At 42.7% G+C, this 22,517-nt stretch overlaps 1 protein-coding gene across 1 annotated transcript in view; it reads right to left on the bottom strand.

Moving 5' to 3' along the window:
* Positions 1–20,713, bottom strand: part of VSIG10L2 (V-set and immunoglobulin domain containing 10 like 2) — a 31,103-nt gene extending 10,390 nt beyond the window's left edge. The window contains exons 1-8 of the mRNA XM_070765635.1: positions 20,635–20,713; positions 16,426–16,773; positions 13,521–13,796; positions 12,014–12,289; positions 10,557–10,817; positions 9,589–9,849; positions 5,765–6,055; positions 1,888–2,193 (exon numbers count right to left, since the gene is read on the bottom strand). Of these exons, the coding sequence (XP_070621736.1) occupies positions 1,888–2,193; positions 5,765–6,055; positions 9,589–9,849; positions 10,557–10,817; positions 12,014–12,289; positions 13,521–13,796; positions 16,426–16,773; positions 20,635–20,713 (2,098 nt within the window). The remainder of the gene's footprint in view (positions 1–1,887; positions 2,194–5,764; positions 6,056–9,588; positions 9,850–10,556; positions 10,818–12,013; positions 12,290–13,520; positions 13,797–16,425; positions 16,774–20,634) is intronic.
* Positions 20,714–22,517: the final 1,804 nt, after the last annotated feature.

Raw genomic sequence — 22,517 nt, 5'->3', positions numbered from 1 at the left:
TCTACAGCAGCACGAAGCTTACAACTTCAGCCTGATGATGGTGAATGTGATTTCACTGAAACGTCGCATAGACACTCAAAATATTACACGGGGCAAAACTCAAACTCAGAACAATCTACATATATATTCCCCTTGAAAATCTACAAAAACAAATATATATATATGACGGTCTTGGTATATTCGGGTTTCTTCTCGTGTAGGATTTGGAAATTTCTGGTGACGTTTCGATGAGGTCCCACTCATCATCTTCAGGCTGGTGTTTCTGTCCTTGTTCTAAGGCGAACAAGGACAGAAACACCAGCCTGAAGATGATGAGTGGGACCTCATCGAAACATCGCCAGAAATTTCCAAATCCTACATGGGAAGAAACCCGAATATACTGGACAAAATAAATAAATAAAAATAAAAATAAATAAAATAAATAGATGTAAGTAACCTGTGGGCCACATCTGAGTCCCAGGCCTTGAGTTTGACACCCCTGCACTAGGAAATGGGTACCCTTCGTAAACCAAGATTTCCATGTGCTTATTAATTCGCAGTGAGATAAAAAGACACAATCTTTAATACCTATCTGATCAAGAGGCCTGGTCTTTTCTGCTGCATACAGAACTTTTATTTCTTTATATTTGGGCAATCTTACAGGAAGAGCACAAATTGGTCAACATAGGCAGAGGTTTTTTGCACCACAACTAGGAGAGCAAGCCTGGAGATTGTTTTGTAGGGAGCCCAGCAGTACATTCCAAGAAGGTGAAGTACATTTCCCCCAAAAAAGAAGAATAATACAGAGAAGGAATGGTGGACTTCCCCATGCTCTTAAGAAGCGATGTCACACAGAGATGAAAATCCTGTCAAAGTCCATCTCTTCACACCTCCCATCCTGATCACAACCATGAGACTGGTGTGCAACCACCCACACGACTGAAGTCTACAGATCCCATGCAACAGAGCAAGATGAACAGAGGAGTAACTGAGGCACACCAAATGCAGAGGTGGGAAAGCACACTAGAAGGCAAAGAGAGACTCAAAACAGAAGCTCTGGAAGAAGCAATGGCAGACATGGTTCTTTCTGGTCATTCTAGCATCACCACCATCACCATCTTTTAGTGTAATTGTTAAAGTTGTTTCAAATTGAAGAGTTCTGTGGACTGAATATGGAATGTTGCCTTTGATCAGGTCAGCCATAGTTTCCTAGTTAGCTCAGAACTACTGTATCTATTCGGGAAGGGGCTTTCCAAGAATGGAGGCAGCCCAGGCTTTGACAAGGAGAAGGGACAAGGACACTAATTATTTTATTTATTTATTCCTCACCTTTGTTACTTTTATAAATAATTCAAAGAGACAAACAACACAACACTCCTTCTTCCTGCTGCTTTCCCCACAATAACAATCCCGTAAATTGAATTGGGCTGAGAGAGAGTGACTGGCCCAAAATTACCAGCTGGCCTTCATAGCTAAAGTGGGACTATAACTCACTGTCTCCTTGTGATTGGCCCAAAGTCACCTAGCTGACGTTCATCCCCTAAGCTGGGACTACAATTTATTACAATTAGCCCTAATCATGCACCTTGTTATAATTTATCATATGTAACTTTAATTATCTAACTTATTATCATAACTTATTACACTTAACAAAATTACATCATACTCCCTCACAAGGTCTCATAGAAAAAGAGGTGGACATATAGCTTGCACATATACACAACTTGCTGTTCTTTCTGGCATTCCCAACAAAGTCCACTATCTCCTGCAAGCAGAAAGGATCAGCCTTGATCCTCTCATCTTAATTGCTCAACTACCACTTCTTCCTTTAGAAGAACACCTTCCAAAACAGCTGGTTATTCCATAAATGTGTGAATGCGATCGGTATAGTTAGCCACTCGAATGCACCTGGGGTCTTCACTTCAGAGGGATGCCCAGTGGTGCGGTGGTTGACCGCAAGGATCCGGAAAGCATAGACCACTGCAGGATCCAGGCCACCCAGTTTTCGGCCACGGACATCAGGATCAATGTTGTTGGCCACTGTTTCCCAGCTGATGACCATCTGTTTTGGGGGGGTCTTTTTTGCTTCTCTCCTCTGGACTACAAAGCCAGTCAGGTTTCCTGTGCCCCGTGTTTCCCATTCCAGTTCCACCTCTGTACGAGGGCGAGTGTACATCAGTCTGCTGATTGTCACATTGGGTGGGTTGGGATACTCTGGAAAGAAAAGAAAGAAGGCATATAATTGTTGCTTGTTTATGAATGGGCATGTTTAGTATGGGAAATGTTCTGTCGAGCTCTCTGGTAGAATCCTCCCCAAAATGCACAGATACAATTTCAGGCACACACACATTTGAAAATTCAAAACAATGTTCTTTATAATGAAAATTCACTTAAATCAAGCCCTCTTTTGGGATAGCAAAGAGCACTCGTCTCCAAACAAACTGGTAATTTGTACAAGTCCCTTATCAGTTCTGTGATACTTAGCTTGAAGCTGTGAGGCAATTCACAGTCCTTCTTTTTTCACAAAGTGAAACACACTTTGCTCTGGTTTAGTTTCAAAGTGGGCAAAAATCAGCACAAAAAAAGTCAAAGTCAGTAAAACAGTCACGAAACACAACAATCAGATAATCCTCCACAATGGCCAAACCCACAGGCTGCTCTTTATAGCAGCCTCACTAATTACCACAGCCCCACCCAACCACAGGTGGCCTCATTTTCTTTGATAGTAATCTCTCAGTTGTTGTTGCCTATGCATTGCTCTCCTCATGCGTGGCTGTATCATTAACTCTTGTTCTGAATCCAAGGAGGAGCTAGATAATTGATCTCCTTCTGAGCTGTCTGCCACACTCTCCTCCTCCCTGTCACTCATGTCTTCTTGGTCAGAGGAGCCTTCATCAGCAGATTCCACCGGGGGCAAAACAGGCCTGCAGCATGTGGGTGTCTCCCCCACATCCACAGTCCTTGGGGCGGGAGCTGGGCCAGAGCTAACCACAACAGGAAATAAGTGCATAACATAGAAAAACAAATGCTAGGATCCCCCTCTATGACATGGCAATAAAATACAACCATCGACAGAAATTACTGTAGGGAAGAAAAAATTGAAATCATAAGAACTCATAAAAGCAGGATCCTCCTTTGCAGCAGAAGAAGAAAATTTGGAGGAATTGGAGGAACAAGTATGGACACAGTATTCCCACTTCATGGATTTATGATTCCCAGATTTGGGAGATTGAAAGGAGTTTTGTGGTTCACATTAAGAAGCAATGGATGGAATGAAGGAGAGAACCAACCAGCGGTGGGTTACAAGCAGGAACGCTAAATTGTGCTCGCCGTGGCGACTTGTAATTGATGAGCTGCAGGTGCACCTATGTTTCGGCATGCGCAGAAGCAAAAAAACCTCACTGAAACATGGGCGCACCTGTGGCTCCTTGTGCAATTTTGCTACCTTCACAGTTGCAGAAGCAAAATCGCATGGCCCCACAAGCAATTACAAGCCACCGCGGCAAGCACGTTAGCGTTCTGGCTAGTATCCTACCGCTGGAGCAACCTATTTGTATTTTTATTTTCATCAGGCATGTATTAATAATAACAATAAACACTTTATTGTCATAGTATGTATATACACAGTATATCCATGCAGCGAAATTCATATGACGGCAAAGACCAATCTCAACATACACAACAATCCAAAAGAACATGATCAACCCACCACAATTTCCCACCTGAACAATACAACATCCACACAACAGACCAAGTAGTATTGTCCAGCAGTTCACTGATGGTGACCCCCTAGTACATTGTTAAGTGCAATTATAGCTCTGGGATAAAAGCTGTTCAGAAAACGTGTGGTTTGAGTTTTAATTCTTCTGTATCTTCTTCCAGAAGGCAGCAATCCAAAAAGATTGTAAGCAGGATGAGAAGAGTCTCTGAGAATGTTGTGAACCTTTCTAAAACAGCGAGATGTGAAGATATCGTCCAGGGCTGGTGTTCTGTCGAGTTCTCTGGTAGAATCCTCCCGAAAATGCACAGATACAATTTCAGACACACACACATTTGAAAATTCAAAACAATGTTCTTTATACCGAAAATGCAAATAAACGAAGCACTCTTTTTGTATAGCAAAGAGCACTTGTCTCCAAACAAACTGGTAATTTGTACAAGTCCCTTCTCAGTTCTGTGATACTTAGCTTCCAGCTGTGAGGCAACTCACATTCCTTCTTCTTTCACAAAGTGAAACACACTTTGCCCTGGTTTAGTTTCAAAGTGGGGAAAAATCAGCACACAAAGATCAAAGTCAGCAAAGCAGTCACGAAACACAATGATCAGATAATCCTCCACAATGGCCAAACCCACAGGCTGCTATTTATAGCAGCCTCACTAATTACCACAGCCCCACCCAACCACAGGTGGCCTCATTTTCTTTGATAATAATATCTCAGTAGTTGCTGCCTATGCATCGCTCTCCGCATGCGTGGCTGTATCATTAACTCTTGTTCTGAATCCAAGGAGGAGCTAGATAATTGATCTCCTTCTGAGCTGTCTGCCACACTCTCCTCCCCCCTGTCACTCATGTCTTCTTGGTCAGAGGAGCCTTCATCAGCAGATTCCACCGGGAGCAAAACAGGCCTGCAGCATGTGGATGTCTCCCCCACATCCACAGTCCTTGGGGCAGGAGCTGGGCCAGAGCTAACCACAACACCTGGTAGCTGGAGCCCAATGATATTCTGGGCAGTTCTAATGATTCTCTGTAAAGTTTTTTTATCCACCACAGAGCTGCTCCCATACCGTGTGAGAATTATTATTACTATTACTATTATTATTATTATTATTATTATTATTATTATTATTAATTAGATTTGTATGCCGCCCCTCTCCGTAGACTCGGGGCGGCTCACAACAATAACAATAACAATGTAAAAAACAAATCTAATAATTTAAAAAACTCTAAAAACCCCATTATTAAAAGCAAACACACACACACAAACATTCCATGTATAAACTGTATAAGCCCAGGGGAGATGTGTCAGTTCCCCCATGCCTGGCGACAGAGATGGGTCTTAAGAACTTTACGAAAGGCAAGGTGGGTGGGGGCAACTCTGATATCTGGGGGGGAGTTGGTTCCAAAGGGTCGGGGCCGCCACAGAGAAGGCTCTTCCCCTGGGTCCCGCCAAACGACATTGTTTAGTTGACGGGACCCGGAGAAGGGACCTAACTGGTCGCTGGGATTCGTGCGGCAGAAGGCGGTCCCTGAGATATTCTGGTCCGGTGCAATGAAGGGCTTTATAGGTCATAACCAACACTTTGAATTGTGACCGGAAACTGATCGGCAACCAATGCAGAGAATGCCATATGTTAGGATGCTCTCAATGGTGCTGCGATAGTAGGACAACAATAGATGCTGAGTTAGATTTATCTTCCTGAGCATTCTTACAAATGCTAATTAGATATCAGATATACTCTATGTATAAACATAATTATGAATACATCAAATGGATATGGATAAAAGGGGACTTTAGGACAGGGCATGTTGGTATGCTTATTCTTAGTACTCTTAGAACTAAGAGCAAGAGTACTAGTAAGTACTGTTAGAACTAAGGAGAAATTTCCTAAGAGAACAATTAACCAGTGGTACGACTTGCCTCCAGAAGTTGTAGGTGCTCCAACACTGGAGGTTTCTAAGAAGAGATTAGACAACCATTTGTCTGAAATGTCATAGTATGAAGTGGGTTGGACTAGAAGCCCTCCAAGGTCCCTTCCAACTCTGTCATTCTGTTATTCAACTTACTTTTTACCTGGAGGCGGATGGTGGCAGAGGCGTTGCCCACAGCGTTAATGGCAGCACATCGGTAGATGCCACTGTCCCGTATCCATTCTGTGTCCTGGAGAGTCAAATTAAACCAAGTGTTCTCATGCTGCAGGTGGTATTTTCTAGTGTTTGCTGTAATGGGCTTGTTCTTATTATTGTGCCAGAAGACTTCAGAGCCTAAATAGGCACCTTGGAGGAAGCAGGCCAACTGGACCTCGCTGCCTTCAAAAACCGACACTTGGGACCGTTGCACCATAATCGTGGGGGGTTCTGTGTATAAAACAAAGCAGAATAAAAGAAATTCTCAAAACCATAAGCTTAAAGGAGAGCAGTAACCAGGTTCTGACCTTTCCCTTCGCCTCACAAAGGCTCTGGGCCTTCAACATCTAGATCAGTGTTTCCCAACCTGGGCAACTTGAAGATATTTGGACTTCAACTCCCAGAATTCCACAGCCAGCATTCGCTGGCTGTGGAATTCTGGGAGTTGAAGTCCAAATATCTTCAAGTTGCCCAGGTTGGGAAACACTGATCTAGATGGATGCTTTGCCTGAAGCACATCCAACTTTCCAACAGGAAACAAAAAATAAATAAATAAACCGAGATATAAACAGCATTCAGGTGGACAAGGCTAAAAAAAAGAGGGTGGGAACAAGCTCATCATTAATATTAAGGTGACTAGATGTCCCAATTTCTGCAGGACAGTCCCACTTTTTGCCAATTTGTCCCGCGTCCCACTGGGTTTTATAAAGTCCCGGTTTTTTGACATACCAGCCAGTGGCTTGAACGCCGGCTGGAGATTGCATTGGAGCTATTTGCCATGCGATCGGGTGGCTTGAGGGGATCAGCTGGCAAGCAGCTCAGCTTCTTGCCGGCTGATCCCTGGGGGACTGGAATGGGCATGGGTGACATCGACGCCACTGCTCCTCGGACTGCCTGAGCAGCCGACACCGCGCCCCCTCGCAGGGAGAGAGAGAGAGACAGACAGGATGGGCAGAGTGGCTGGCGAGTCTCGGGCGGCTTCCCATAGAAGCCGAAGCAGCGGATTCGCTGTCCCAGCCCTCTTCTTCATCAGGTGCTCCTCCTGCTCAGGGGTTGATTGGTGGCATGCCAGGCATTCTGTTGATGTTCCCATCTGCTGGCTGCATGGAGGAGTGCGCCTGCCAGGTCCGAGCATCATGAAAGAGAGAGAATGAGGAAGAGAGAGAAAGAGAGAGAAAGGGAGGGAGGAAGAGAGAGAGAGAGAGAAAGAAAGAGAATTTTTTTTGCTCCATATTGTTATGGTTCAGCCTGAGTCAGAGCAAAGACCAGCTGCGTCTCTGCTGGCTCCATGCCCGGGGGAGGCTGAGAGCGAAGAGGAGAGTTCTTGGCAGCCAGACGAGAGATTACAGTCAGGAATGTGACGAGGAAGAAAGGCCTGGGAGCCCTGGGGAAGGGCTCTCGCAAGCAAGTAGCTTGGATTCTTTGGAGTTCTTGGAGTCATTGGATGACGAAGCACAAGCTATCATTAGTATGCGACAGAGACGCATAGATCAAAGGAGGCAGCAACTGAAAAGATATTATCAGCGTTGAATGAGGAACACCAGGGGGTTGGGTGTGGTCCTCATTAGCAGGGAAGGGTTTATAAGGCAGGCAAACTCTTTCGGCAGTGTGAAGTGTTATCACAGTGGAGTTGCTGTTATCTGCCTTTTCTCTCAGCGTTTTGTTCCTGGCTCGTGGCCCAGCAGTCTTGAAGACCCGTGGGAGGTTTGTGCCTGTTAGCAACAGCCTCGTTTGTCATCAAGGATCCTGTGTTTTTGTATGAAAAATTGCCTTCGTGTACCTATTTGGAGTTCCAGTTTTTTCCTGACTTGTAAGGACATTTTCTGTTGGCTTCTTTTCTCTTTACCATTATAAAACTGTGTTTGGATTCAACCGGTGTGTCTGGTTTATCTTTTTGGGTTGGTCATAGCTTCCGGAGTGACCCAGACAGAACACATATACACCAAATTTTCAATCAAGATACCCCCCCCCCCCCCCATCATCAATGGTGTCCCTCTTTACTAGCAGTGTTAAAATCTGGTCACCTTATTACTATGCTAGTAAATGCATTGCTCGCAGCACCAACCATGTTGCAAAAATGGTACTGCATGTTCTCAAAATGTCTGATCAGCCCAGTGATGGGCCACAATTAATCCGCGCTACCAGAAGCCGAGAGATGCCTGCAGCATGGGAGAGCAGAGAGCAGCCACACAGCGAGAGTTTGGGTCCGCCGCTGTTGTTGCTGGCTGGGGCTCTGCCGCTCTAGGTGCCATGGCGAGATTTAGCTGCTGCGCAAGTGCAGCAACCGAAATCTCACGTGAACATCCCTCCCGCAGTGAGATTTCAATGAAAATCGCTGCTTTTTTTGCTTCTGCGCATGCGTGGAAGCAAAAACACCAAGTGATTTTCACTGGAATCTCAACAGTTGCACACATGCACAGCCGGCAATGATGGAGCTGCATGCACAGCTCCATTTCTGCTTCCGGAGCGGCATTCCCCCCGTTCCTGGCGGGGCCACCCCTGGATCAGCCCCCAAAGTTGACTCGCTCTGAATTTGTTCTGCTTTGCAATGGCCCTCTAAATCAGGGTCCTCCAACAGTGGTAACTTTAAGTCTTGTAGTTTTCAACTCCCAGAATTCCTCAGAATTCTTTAGAATTCTGGAAGTCGAAATCCACAAGTCTTAAAGTTGCCAAGGTTGGAGAGCCCTCCTCTAAATCTTCAAGAACAGGCTTCTCTACTGTTGCCTTCCCGACCTTGTAAAATTGGAGGATATCTTGGATTGAGCCAAGATCTAAGGTGGCTCTTCCTTCTTGACTGGGAATGTCAACTATGGCATCAGAGGATAATCCCATTGTATGATTTGTTTGCAACTGAATAAAGAGACAGGGATGAAGGGATCAGCTTGGAACAGGTAAACCTGATGGAAAAGCGTTGTTCACAGTCTGATGAGCTGGTCAATCCTCCCTAGACATTATTATTATTATTATTATTATTATTATTATTATTATTATTATTATTATTATTATTATTATTATTATTATTATGTCAGTACAACACAGCAAACGAGATCACTGTGCTGGATTTCGTATTTCATCACCAGTCGGGCACTTCCCAAGCACCTATCCCAGTAAAGTGGCCTTTTGCAATTGACAGATGGAGATTTTGTCAATTCCGATGGTTTTCAAATGTCCACTGAGATCCTTTGGCACTGCGCCCAGCATGCCAAGTACCACTGGGACCACTTTCACGGGCTTATGCCAGAGTAGTTGCAGCTCGATTTTTAAATCTTCGTATTTCATTAATTTCTCTAGCTGCTTCTCCTCAATTCTGCTGTCCCTGGAATTGTGATGTCGATGATCCATACTTTCTTTTTCTCCACGATCACAATGTCTGGTGTGTTATGCTTCAGAATTCGGTCAGTCTGAAGTTGGAAGTCCCACAGTAGTTTTGCTTACTCATTATCGACCACTTTTTCAGGCTTATGATCCCACCAGTTCTTTGCCACTGGTAAATGGTAGTTCCGGCACAAGTTCCAGTGGATCATCTGTGCCACAGCGTCATGTCTATGCTTGTAGTCAGTCTGTGCGATCTTTTTGCAGCAGCTGAGTATGTGATCGATTGTTTCATCTGTTTCTTTACAGTCTGCACTTTGGATCGTCTGTTGATTTTTCAATTCTAGCTTTGACAGCATTTGTTCTATTATTATTATTATTATTATTATTATTATTATTATTATTATTAATATTATTATTATTATTATTTTGACTCATATTTATCTGCTTACCCAGCTGGATGCGGCACTCATCAGTTCTTGCCCAGAGAGGGTGAGCTGCCATGCAGGTGAATGTCTTGCCTCCAAGGGTGGCATTGGGCTTCATGACAAAAACGTTGTGCGATGGTTTCATGCTTCCCAGCACATGATGCCTCCAGTCTCTCCACCAGAGTGTCACCTGAGGTTCCCCCCCTGGCCAGTCACAGGTCAACATGAGGAATTCATTCAGTTTGGTTGCTACCACACTGCAGGTCAGGCTTCTGTTTGGAACCCCTGAAATAAATTGATAAGATTTCAGGGGAGGTCTTGCCTTTGCATGCTAGGATTCCTAATAATCATCATTATTTAGTTGGATAAATAAGAGCGAATTAACAAGCCCCATTAATTATCATAAAGATGAGTCCAACAAATTATTATAATTTAGGATAGTGAGCCAGATAATTAGGGCCTATTATTATAAATGATGCTAGTAACTTAAAATCAATGTCATAAATAATAATGCAATGACTTGATTTACAGGAATTATGACTCTCTTTAGGAATTTAACTTTAAAGAGCCCCTCTTTCACAGAGATGGGCATTCGGAAATGTGAAATATAGGAAGGAAGGAAGGAAGGAAGGAAGGAAGGAAGGAAGGTAAAGGAAGGAAGGAGAAGGAAGGAAGGAGGGAAGGAAGGAGGAAGGGAGGGAAAAAAAGAAAGAAAGAAAGAAAGAAAGAAAGAAAGAAAGAAAGAAAGAAAGAAAGAAAGAAAGAAAGAAAGAAAGAAAAAAGTCTGGGCCTAAATTTTGAAATGTCTTCCACCAATTTGTATAAGGGGGTTATAACCATCTTAATTGCACAGGGCTCCCATAGTTACATTTCATTAAAAGGAGAGAAGTTTAATTTATTATGAATTGTTGCTGTAGCATAATTAGTATTTTAGCCTCAATGTTTGAGAGTCTCAACATCTGTCTCTAGTATAGCAAAAGGCTGGTACTCACAGACAGTGGTCCTGCAAATGGCATCCTTTCTCAGGGCTGGATGGGAAGCCAGGCAGATATAGGAAGTCCCATTGGGAACATCTGCACCTTGGTGGATTTGAATAGCTCTGGAGAAGCTTCCCGTGTTGGTTTCTTCTGCCCTCGATTTGACCCACCGCAAGTGCACTGAAGGGAATCCCCCTGGCCATAAACAATGCAGAGCAAGGTCTTGGAAATTGGAGGCAGGCAGCGACATGCAGTTGAGCTGTCCCTTGGGCAGATCTGTGCATAGGGTAAACATCATATCAACAGCAACGAGGACTTACTGGGGCCAGAAATATCCATGGAAGACCACATTATTCAAAGAGTGATGGTGGCGAAGAGCAGGGTCCCATCCCTGCTGCTTTGGGATTAGACACAAAAGCTTGTTTGACCCACAAGATGTTTGTGTCCATCTTCTCTGTACCCACCCAAAATATTGCTCTTGCAAACCAACTTCTACCCAAAGTTGACCAACAGTTAAAGCATTCTCAGAATCTCATCACTTTTTAGCCAGGAGCAGGAGATATAGCAGATACTGTATTTTCCGATTCTTTGCATTAACATACTGGGAAAAGCTTTGATGGCAGAGCTAGTCTCAAAAATGGCTAGAAGAAGCGGAGAACCTTTGCTGCGAAAAAAATGTTGACAACTGCCTGCTTGAAGATTTTCCTTGGTAGGGAAAAGAAACTGGGGGAAAGGAACTATTGCCCTCACTCCTTACATTTTTCAACTGGTAGTTACACTACTAAACCATGGAGCTGAGAGTCATATGGGCAAACTCATAATTTATGGCCTCCTATCTTGACAACCTCTAAGGATCTTGCAGGTTGATCTTTGAGGTGTTGCTTGTTTTGAAATGTCCTACGTTAATTTGGTCAATGTTGTTATCAAACATATATTTCAATGGTCAACAATGGACAACGAACATCACAACAAAGAGCCTGCTTTGGAGAAAAACATCTGGCTGTTTTCTGCTGCAAGATAAAAAAGCAACATTGACCAATCATTACTTTCATGTAGTATTAATACTTTTAGTAAGTTGGCCTCCTTCTCTGTGATTACTCCACACTCTTTCAATTTTATTTCTCTTTTGCAAAAAAAGAGAGAGAGAATTTGTAGAATTTCACCAGAAAGAACAGACTCTGTTGACACAAGACATAGAGAGACTTGGTCACATGAAAAATGCAATAATCAAGGTACAGAACAAGAGCTGTCTATCATTCTCTCAGAAGGGAAGCTACACACTGCCTTTTTTTGGCACTGATATTTTACACCCAAATTACACTGACATTTTTCTATTAGCATCTTTTCAGCTGTGCCAGGATGGTAATGTTTGGAATAGTGAATTTCTTTTAAAAATCTAGAAGATAGAGAGATAGGAAGCAACAGAACATGCTGAAACTTCATGCATGGTAAAATAGGTCAAGGTAACTTACAATAGACAGTCAAGATAATAGTGGCCTGGGTCCGAGTGTTCAGGTGCATGTTCTGAGCTAGGCAAGTATAGATGCCTGTTTGAGTCCGTGAGATTCTGGCTATCACATACTTCTGTCCGGAGTAGACTTGAGAGCTGTTGTAGAACCAAATGTAATGGCTGGGAGGATTGGAAGCAGCTAGGCATGTCATAATCACTTCTTCTTGTTCGTTGGCTGAGAAGCCATGTTGGTTAATTGCAAATGGCTCTATGCTGATCACTGGCTCATCTGGACCATCTATGGAAGAATAAGCTAGTTAATAGAATGCAAGTTGAAGAAGGCACATCTATCGATGAGACGCTGAGCACCTGAGGATGGATCTCCCTGGTCTGACGTGTTTCTAATACACTGGAATTCCTATTCAATCAAGTCAATACATCAGAAGTAGACCAGAAAGGAACATCTCATTTATTTATTTGTTTGTTTGTTTGTTTGTTTGTTGGTTGGTTGGTTGGTTGGTTGGTTGGTTGATTGATTGATTGATTGATTGGATTTGTATGCCGCCCCTCTCCGCAGACTCGGGGCGGCTAACAACAATGATAAAAAACAACATGTAACAATCCAATTTAATAAAACAACTAAAAACCCTTATTATAAAAACCAAACATACACACAAACATACCATACATAACTTGTAATGGCCTAGGGGAAGGAATATCCTAACTCCCCCATGCCTGGCGACAAAGGTGGGTCTTGAGTAATTTGTGAAAGACAAGGAGGGTGGGAGCCATTCTAATCTCTGGGGGGAGTTGATTCCAGAGGGCCGGGGCCGCCACAGAGAAGGCTCTTCCCCTGGGGCCCGCCAAACGACATTGTTTGGTCGACAGGACCCGGAGAAGGCCAACTCTGTGGGACCTTATCGGCCTCTGGGATTCGTGCGGTAGAAGGCAGTTCCAGATGTATTCTGGCCCAATGCCATGTAGGGCTTTAAATGTCATGACCAACACTTTGAATTGTGACTGGAAACCGATCGGCAGCCAGTGCAGGCCGCGGAGTGTTGCAGAAATGTGGGCGAATCTAGGAAGCCCCACGATGGCTCTCGCGGCCGCATTCTGCACGATCTGAAGTTTCTGAACACTTTTCAAAGGTAGCCCCATGTAGAGAGCATTGCAGTAATCGAACCTCGAGGTGATGAGGGCATGAGTGACTGTGAGCAATGACTCCCTGTCCAAACAGGGCCGCAACTGGTGCACCAGGCGAACCTGGGCAAACGCCCTCCTCGCCACAGCCGAAAGATGATGTTCCAATGTCAGCTTCAACTTCCACAATTCCTGAGCCAATGATGCTAGCTCAGGAATTCTGGGAGTTGAAGTCCACATGTCATAAAAGAGCCAGCTTTGCCGACCCCTGCACTAGGGATTATCTACTTTATTTAATGGTCTACATCTGGCAAGATTAAGGTCGGATTGGCTGCACACAAGCTTTCTCCCAAATAGAAAAAAAATGGCTTTGTTGACCAGTTGCTTACAGATAATGTCAAGGTACATCCCATCACTGGTTTGGCTGTTGACCTCATTGTGGGCAGTGCAGGTGTACCAACCCATGTAGGTTCGGTTCGCTGAAGTCAGATTTAAGAGATGCATCCCTGCTTCAGCAAGAACTACCAGGCCATCTCGGTTAGTGTAGCGTTGCCAAGAATAAGTGATAGGAGTTGTCCCTTCTTTCACTGTGCAGCTCATCACAACCGGCATGCCTTCTATAGGTGTTGAATTGTTAATCTGCAGAAAGGGCTTGGGAACTGGGACTGGGGAGACCGAATGAAAAGAGAGCATCAATCCTTGCATCAGTCCAACACGAATGACCTGAAACAGTCATACATACAAAAATCCAGGGGCAAGCTGCTGGGGGTTTGCAGGGGTTTGGGAGAACCTCTAGCTATGAATTTCTTAGTGCAGTTAAAGAACCCCCAAATACAACTCCTGGCTGGCCCTGTTGTGTTTGCGATTGTAATTGGCGAGATATGACCATGGAATGATATGTATGGATTTTAATTGTTTTAATGCTTAAGATGTTTTTAATATTTTATTCTGTTGTTAAGCCACCTGGAGTCCTTTGGGAGTTAATATAAATTTAATAATATAAATTTAAAAAATATCCCTTGGTTAGGGCTTAAAAAAAGAGAGTAACAATGAAAGAGCTTGCAAGCCGTTAAGAGCTGGGAACATTCATTAGCACTTTGTTAGGACTGGAAATAAACTTATTCGGAGCAAGTAGACAAATGAAAAAAAGCCTGCAAAGATTTAGGGCTGGAGAAACATTGTTTGCAGGGAGTGACAATGAAAGAGCTTGCAAGGTGGAAAGAGCTGGGAAGATCGTTAGCACCTAGTTAGGGCTGAAAAAAAGCTTCAAAAAAAGCTACATTCAGAGTATAAGACACACCCAAATTTTCAGCCTCTTTTAGGGAGCAAAAAGGTGTATCTTATAGTCTGAAAAATGCAATAAGTGCTTATAGCCCACTTTGTATAATTTCCTCATTAGGCTTGACATAATAAACCATAAGACCAAATCTAGTGAGCTCTCTCTCTCTCTCTTTTTTTCTTTTCCTTTTTTTTTTCCTTTCCACCCATCTCATATAGAAGCAACTTCCCTTTTAGCAAGGAAAAGGTTTAGTTAGAATGGAGGGTCTTTGTTTAGAAGCAGGAATAGTTCTGTTTTAGCCCGTTCATGTCCTGTGCAATTACCAATGGATCCAGAGGACTCAGGTACAGTGGAGGCGTGGTACAAGCGACCTGCATTCCTGGCACCTGAGACTGACAGCAAAGAGGACGTGATGTCAGAGGCTGGAAAGCTACCAGGGCCTTCTACACTCCTGAGATGAGGGAGGGAGGCTTCCTCATGAGTAGCACTGCTGGCTACTGGGCCACGGCCTCAGGCTATTTAAGAAGGAGTCACACGATGCTTCGGTGCAGAGGACAATGCAATTAGTTCCAGAATCTTGTTGCAGTTTTTGTCTCTGGCTTGTATTTTAAAAGAACCACATTCTTGTCTGCGTTAATTAGCTCAGGGCTTTCAGCCAAACTCTGTAAGTCTACGATACAGAACCTTGCTACAATCTAATAATTACAGTTGTGTTTACCTATACTTGGGACTCTGGCCAGCTGCTAAGATGATATAACAACAACAACAACAACAACAACAACAGAGTTGGAAGGGACCTTGGAGGTCTTCTAATCCAGCCCCTTGCTTAGGTAGGAAACCCTACACTACTTCAGACAAATGGGTATCTTAACATTTTCTTTAAAACTTCCAGTGTTGGAGAATTTACAACTTCTGGAGGCAAGCTGTTCCAATGATTAATTGTTCCTAACTGTCAGGAAATTTCTCCTTAATTCAAAGTTAAGGTTAGAACATGTCCATGTAGCCTTCACCATCACCGTGGTGAAGCCTTTGTTAGATTTTACCCTCTTTTTACAAAGACTCAAACTGCTAAGCCTTTTGTTAGTAGTAAAACTTTCAGTACTAAATCTGGTGGTGTGCATTTTATTTGGGGGAGCTCAACACTGGGACAAAACAAGTTCCTTTGTGTTGTGGTTAGCTCTGGCCCAGCTCCTGCCCCAAGGACTGTGGATGTGGGGGAGACATCCACATGCTGCAGGCCTGTTTTGCCCCCAGTGGAATCTGCTGATGAAGGCTCCTCTGACCAAGAAGACATGAGTGACAGGGAGGGGGAGAGTGTCGCAGACAGCTCAGAAGGAGATCAATTATCTCGCTCCTCCTTGGATTCAGAACAAGAGTTAATGATACAGCCACGCATGCGGAGAGCGATGCATAGGCAACAACAACTGAGAGATTATTATCAAAGAAAATGAGGCCACCTGTGGTTGGGTGGGGCTGTGGTCATTAGTGAGGCTGCTATAAATAGCAGCCTGTGGGTTTGGCCATTGTGGAGGATTATCTGATTGTTGTGTTTCGTGACTGCTTTACTGACTTTGACCTTTTGTGTGCTGATTTTTCCCCGCTTTGAAACTAAACCAGGGCAAAGTGTGTTTCACTTTGTGAAAGAAGAAGGACTGTGAATTGCCTCACAGCTGCAAGCTAAGTATCACAGAACTGATAAGGGACTTGTACAAATTACCAGTTTGTTTGGAGACGAGTGCCCTTTGCTATACAAAAAGAGGGCTTAGTTTAAGTGAATTTTCATTATAAAGAACATTGTTTTGAATTTTCAAACGTGTGTGTGTCTGAAATTTGTACCTGTGAATTTTTGGGAGGAGTCTGCCAGAGAGCCCGACAGAACACTTTGAGTCTGACAGGATGATGGGGAGACAAATAAATTGGTTCCTCATTTGCAAGATCAGAAGGAAAGTCCTAGAAATCAACTCTGATCTCATCTCTGATGAGAAGGCCTCATTTCCTCAGAAGCTGTGACTTACCCAAGACAAGAAGCTCAGTGTAGGAATAAGCCACTTTGATCTCTCCATCCATTTCATACAGGGCTTGGCACATGAAATGTCCCTCGGCTGCTTGTCGCAATTTCTTAATCTCTAGGGTGCTGTTCCTTAAACTGATCTCCCCCAGAATGGCAGAGGCCTTCTCTATCTTGGACTCAAGGCCATTGCTGAGGGCCACAGCTCTGGGAATGAGGGAGCCAGGTTTGGTGAAACTCCAGAAGACAACCAGGGGTTGGACTATGACACCGCATGTCAGCATCACTGAGCGGTTATGAACTCCTTTGACCACTTGCTCATCATATTCTGCATCTTCCAATGGGAGAAGCTGACCTGGGGGAAGAAAGAATAAATGGATGAATGGATCGATGGATCGATGGATCGATGATTCAACTCCCAAAGCCCACTACAACAACATAGCCAAGAAGGCTTCAAGAGTTGTAAACCTAATCCTACGTAGCTTCTGCTCTGGCAATCTCACACTACTTACCAGAGCTTACAAAACTTTTGCCAGACCCATCCTCGAGTACAGCTCATCTGTTTGGAACCCATATCGCATCTCAGACATTAACACCCTTGAAAATGTCCAAAGATACTTCACCAGAAGAGCCCTTCACTCCTCCACTCGAAATAGAATACCCTACGAGACTAGACTTTCAATCCTGGGCCTAGAAAGTTTAGAACTAAGATACCTTAAACAAGATCTAAGTATTGCCCACAAGATCATATGCTGCAACGTCCTGCCTGTCGGCGACTACTTCAGGTTCAACCACAACAACACAAGAGCACACAACAGATTTAAACTTAGTATTAACCGCTCCAAACTTGACTGTAAAAAATATGACTTCAGTAACCGAGTTGTCGAAGTGTGGAACTCATTACCGGACTCCATAGTGTCATCCCCAAACCCCCAACACTTTACCCTTAGATTATCTACGGTTGACCTATCCAGATTCCTAAGAGGTCAGTAAGGGGCGAGTTCAAGTGCACTAGAGTGCCTTCCATCCCCTGTCCTATTGCTCTCCTATATCTCCTATACCTTTCTTCTATTCCTATATCTCTTCTTCTATTCTTTCATTGATATGTTCTATTACTATACCTTCTTTTCTATTATTTCTTAGATATATTTTACTATGAGTATCTCCTCTATAACCTTCATCATGTATTTTACTATGTGTATATAGATATATACCCACTAAAACCCTCATTGTGTATTGAACAAAATAAATAAATAAATAAATAAAATACATAAATAAACTCATCAATCAATGCCGAGCTTTCAGGCTTCCCCAATGACTCATAAGCAGATTTTTTAAAATGTATAGAAGTCAGTTAACTCTCCTCTCATTCACTTTAGGAAGATAGGAGCTTCATAGAATAAATATATTACTAAAGACCAATTTCTTGAGAAGGCAAACAGAACAACAAGATTACTTTTATTAGTCATTTCTAAACCACGTTTTAAGAGGGAAAACATCTTCAGGTTTTCTGGGAAATAGAGGTTTCCCAAAAATATTTGGCTTGTGGCTTTGTACCAAAAGATATCATTCTTTGATCTGTTCCACATGTGTTCAATCCTCAGCCAGCCTTGCTTAATTTAGCATCTCCATCTGATTGATCTGATAATTTTATGCAGCTCTTATGAAACGTTCATATGTTGATATTCGGTTTTACTTGACTGTTTTGTTCTTACTGTATAGTTATCTTTTATTTGGATATGATTGGTTTTCATCCATCCATCAGAATGTTAAAGAATGAAGAATGGTTTGAACATACTGACCATTGAAGAAGAAATGAATAAATAATAGTATGTGTACGTATGTGACAAAGTAGGTGGAAATCTGGAGAAGCTGCTATTAGAGGTTAAATTTTCTCATCTTGAGGTTCTAATCATTCTTCTGGGACTTTTCCAACTGTTGATGTCAGCCTCCACGCTGCCTGCTTGCCTCCGCAGCCATAGAAACAAGGGTGGATGGATGGCTAGGTTTTTGAGAATGAAGGAGAGGCTGTGCTGGAGATGTGTCTGATACCAAGACAACTAGACACGAGAACAGTTTTTTTCCAAACGCCATCACTCTACTAAACAAATAATTCACTCAACACTGTCAGACTTTCTACTAAATCTGCACTTCTATTCTACTAGTTTTTCTCATCATTCCTATCACCCATTTCCTCCCATGTTGACTGTATGACTGTAACTTGTTGCGTATATCCTAAGATTTTTATTAATATTGCTTCTTCATTGCTTATTTGACCCCTATGACAATCATTAGGTGTCGTACCACATGATTCTTGACAAATGTATATTTTATTTTATATGCACCAAGACAAATTCCTTGTGTGTCCAATCACACTTGGCCAATAAAATTCTATTCTATTCTATTCTATTAGGGCAATGGTTCTGTACCTGGGAGTCAGGACCACTTTGGGGGTCAAACAATCATTTCATAAGGGCAGGGGTGGGCTGCTGCCCGGATGGAGGGAACACAGTGGGCAGCAAAAAATGGAGCTCCACCCCAGAGCACCCAATTTGCACTGAAAGATGTTGAAAGAAAATACAGGGCGTCCTGCATAAGCCACACCCGCAGTGTGGTAGTAAAAAAATTGGTAGCCCATCACTGCATACGGGTCACCTCAGACCATGGGAAAAGACAAATTTCCCATGTTGTTAGCAACTAAAGTCTTGGAACATATTTTTATAATCTGACCAATCAGGTGTTTACAATCAAGATCAGACCACTTTCTTCCACATACCTCCCAGTGACCAGTAAAATCCCAGAGGGTTGGTCTTCTTCGGGTCCCGTCAGCTAAAGAGTGTAGGCTGGCGGGTCTGCGGGATAGAGCCTTCTCTGTGGTTACCCCGACTCTCTGGAATCAGCTACCTCTTGAAAGCTACACTATCCCCAACTTATTGGCCTTCCAGAAAGCCATAAAGACCTGGATTTTCCAATAGGCCTGGGGCCATTGACCTTGCAGGGGATGACTAGCGAGGTTGGCCTATGAATGTATGGATGGCTGCAATTATTTTAAATTGAAATGTTTTTATACTGGTTCATGTTCATTTTTGTTGTGAGAAGCCCTGTGTCCCTAGGGAGTTGCAGGGCATATAAATATAAATATAAATATAAATATGAATGAATGAATGAATGAATGAATGAATGAATGAATGAATGAATGAATGAATGAATGTATTCTTCTCTATCAACATGGAGTTGGGGTCTTTCTTTCCTGGACTTTGAATGAAAGCACACCCGACAGTTGATCTTAAAGCAACACCTGTTAGGATGGATCACTCTAGCAGCTAACATTTGGCTGTTTTAGGCAGAGGAAAAGCTCTCACACACAAATCCTGTCCCATTGCAGCTGCTACAAATTCATTTGAAGGCAAATTTAGGCATTCTGTTTTCAAGGATTTTTCAGAGATGCGATTGTCAGCAATAAAGTTATTTGGTATTGTTTGTGCCTTCAGAAATTTGCAATAAAAGAAACAAAAACATCTGAAGAAATTAACAACTTCCAAAAAAAAAGGAGAAGGCTAAATTACAGACATAGGCTGTCTCCAAAAAGAATGGCTCTATTAGGAAAATTCATATTAAAACAAACACCAAAACATAGATATTTAGGTATTGATGAATTTAAGCTAGTTCGTTTGCATTTTAAATAATGTTGAATGAAATTTACTTTTACAGCTATATAAATTAGGGGACGAGGCATAGAAAACCATCCAGAACCATTTATTTGGTGAGATAAATATTATAGTTACACAATAATTAGATTAGTTACACAACACTACAAATATAAAAAGATTTTCTACAAGTCTTTCTGCAAGGCACACATACACATGCACACCAGATTAGACTACTGAGCTACAACTGTGTTCTCTGGGCTGAATCTCACCTTTTGCGATAGCATCATGTCCTCTGCTGAGCTCACAACCAGGTTGAAATACTCACCAACAAGAGAAGAATTCACAAAATGCAAGCAGGAGGCAACCCTGATTGTATCTGTAAAGATTCAGCCCAAAGTACACCATCTTCCATCTAAAACCATTACCTTAGAGTAAGGCTGAGCCTTTAAATTTTGCACCACTGCGACTCACAAGCAAAAAAGAAATATATTTTGCTTATTTCATAGGCAGAAATATATATTTTTGCATTGCAGCCGGCCTGGTAAGATTGCTAACAGGTTACTCACCATAAACTACAGCTGGAAAGATATAAAGAATTTTCAGCAAGCTGTTAAGTTGTAGATTCTTTGCCAATCCATAATCCATTGCTCCATGTCACTGCACAGGACAAGACCCAGAAGACGGATCCTATGAGCTCTTCCCAGGGCTTCACACCTGCCCTGTTTCCAGGCAAGCCCTGGACTTCTTCCACTTCCTGTTTCTTCTGCGGACTTACTGCCATCCACAGAGAACTTACGAAGCTCTGTGACTAGGGGACAGATCTCTGTGTCTCTTCTTTCAGTCTCTCAAAGATAAAAAATGCAGCCCTCATTAGGTTCGGATTACCCCCTAATCATCCCCGATTAATGTTCAATTATTCATTTATTCTTACTTAAACTCATTTCCTTCATCTATTATGCAGGAGCTTCTTTAGAGAAACAGTGGAAATACAAGTCAAGTTCCCTTGGTTGAAGCATCTTGAAGTCATGGTTTCATACTAGTGGAAGATGAAGAGTGAAAGCATTAAATTTTCCATAGGAAAGTCTCACCCGCGGACTTCTAGTTTGCAAACTTCTCATGCAATTATATTTCTTCGGACAATTTTTTTATTCAATGGCAGAAGAGTCTTTGAAGGCATCTTTGAAGGCATGCTGAAGTGCAAAGTCAGTCTTATTCTTCCCTGGGTTGGATGAAACCTTTTAAATGTCCAATATGCGCATATTGAATGTACATTAAAAACAAAAGTACCTGTATAGCCAAATGCCAAACAAAGTAAACAAACTATCATTCAATGAAGGCAATAGAACCATTCTTACCATTCTCACAATTGCTAAATAATCTATATTCTTTGATGTATATTCTAGTTTGAAATATTCCCTCTTGCAAATTTCCTTAAAAGATTTCCTTTATTATCTGTTTTAATATCTTTTTAACTATCATTTGAGACTCACTGGTCAATAATTGCTGGGACCATACTAGTTCTCCTCGTTGTGCTGAAAACATTATTTTCCAGATATAGTGGAAACCTGGCAAACTTCAGCTAAGGTATTGTAGAGGACGTTTATGTATAAGGGCATGGATATTTATAATTACAAACACCAACACCGTTATATTGGAAATATAAACAGACTGATGGATAGACTGGCACACAGAGAGATGGAAGGATGAATACATAAACAGATGGGTGGATGGACAGATGGACAGGCAGACCAATGGACAGAGGAGTATTTTCCTTTGCAGTTTAAAACATGTACAGAATGAAAACCTTTGATGCAGACAAACCAATGGCTAAGTTGCTCCAACAAATGGTACCTCAAAGTAGCCAAGGCCATTCTGCTAGGACAAGAGCATTCCATTTTGCACCAAAACTAAACAACTCATCCTTTACTTTGACCATGCAGGATTCCACATCTAGATTTTACACTTTTTTCCAAGTGAGACTGCCAAGTTGTTGGTTTGCCACTCTCTCGGGATTTCCAGTCACCCATCCCTGCTGCCTCCAAGAGCTCACAGCTTCACAAACCCAACGGCTGCTTCTCAGATACTCTTCCTCTGAGGCTTTAGAAAATAGATCCCTCAGCAAAGTGATGCTCCTGTCTTTCCTAGTGAAAACAAAATGGAATGGGATGAAGTCACTGGAGGGGGGAACCCTCCCCAAAAAAAGCAACCCATGTATGCCCATGTTACACCAACACTCCGTAGTCTGCATTGGTTGCCGATCAATTTCTGGTCACAATTCAAAGTGTTGGTTATGACCTATAAAGCCCTTCATGACACCGGACCTGAATATCTCCAGGACCACCTTCTGCCGCACGAATACCAGCGCCCGATTAGGTCCCACAGAGTTGGCCTTCTCCAGGTCCCATCGACTAAACAATGTCGTTTGGCGGGACCCAGGGTAAGAGCCTTC

This window comes from Erythrolamprus reginae, chromosome 12, assembly GCF_031021105.1.
Source record: "Erythrolamprus reginae isolate rEryReg1 chromosome 12, rEryReg1.hap1, whole genome shotgun sequence".
Classification (NCBI taxonomy): domain Eukaryota; kingdom Metazoa; phylum Chordata; class Lepidosauria; order Squamata; family Dipsadidae; genus Erythrolamprus; species Erythrolamprus reginae.
Note: the sequence above shows the minus strand (reverse complement) of the source record. Positions and strands in the feature narration are given on the sequence as shown.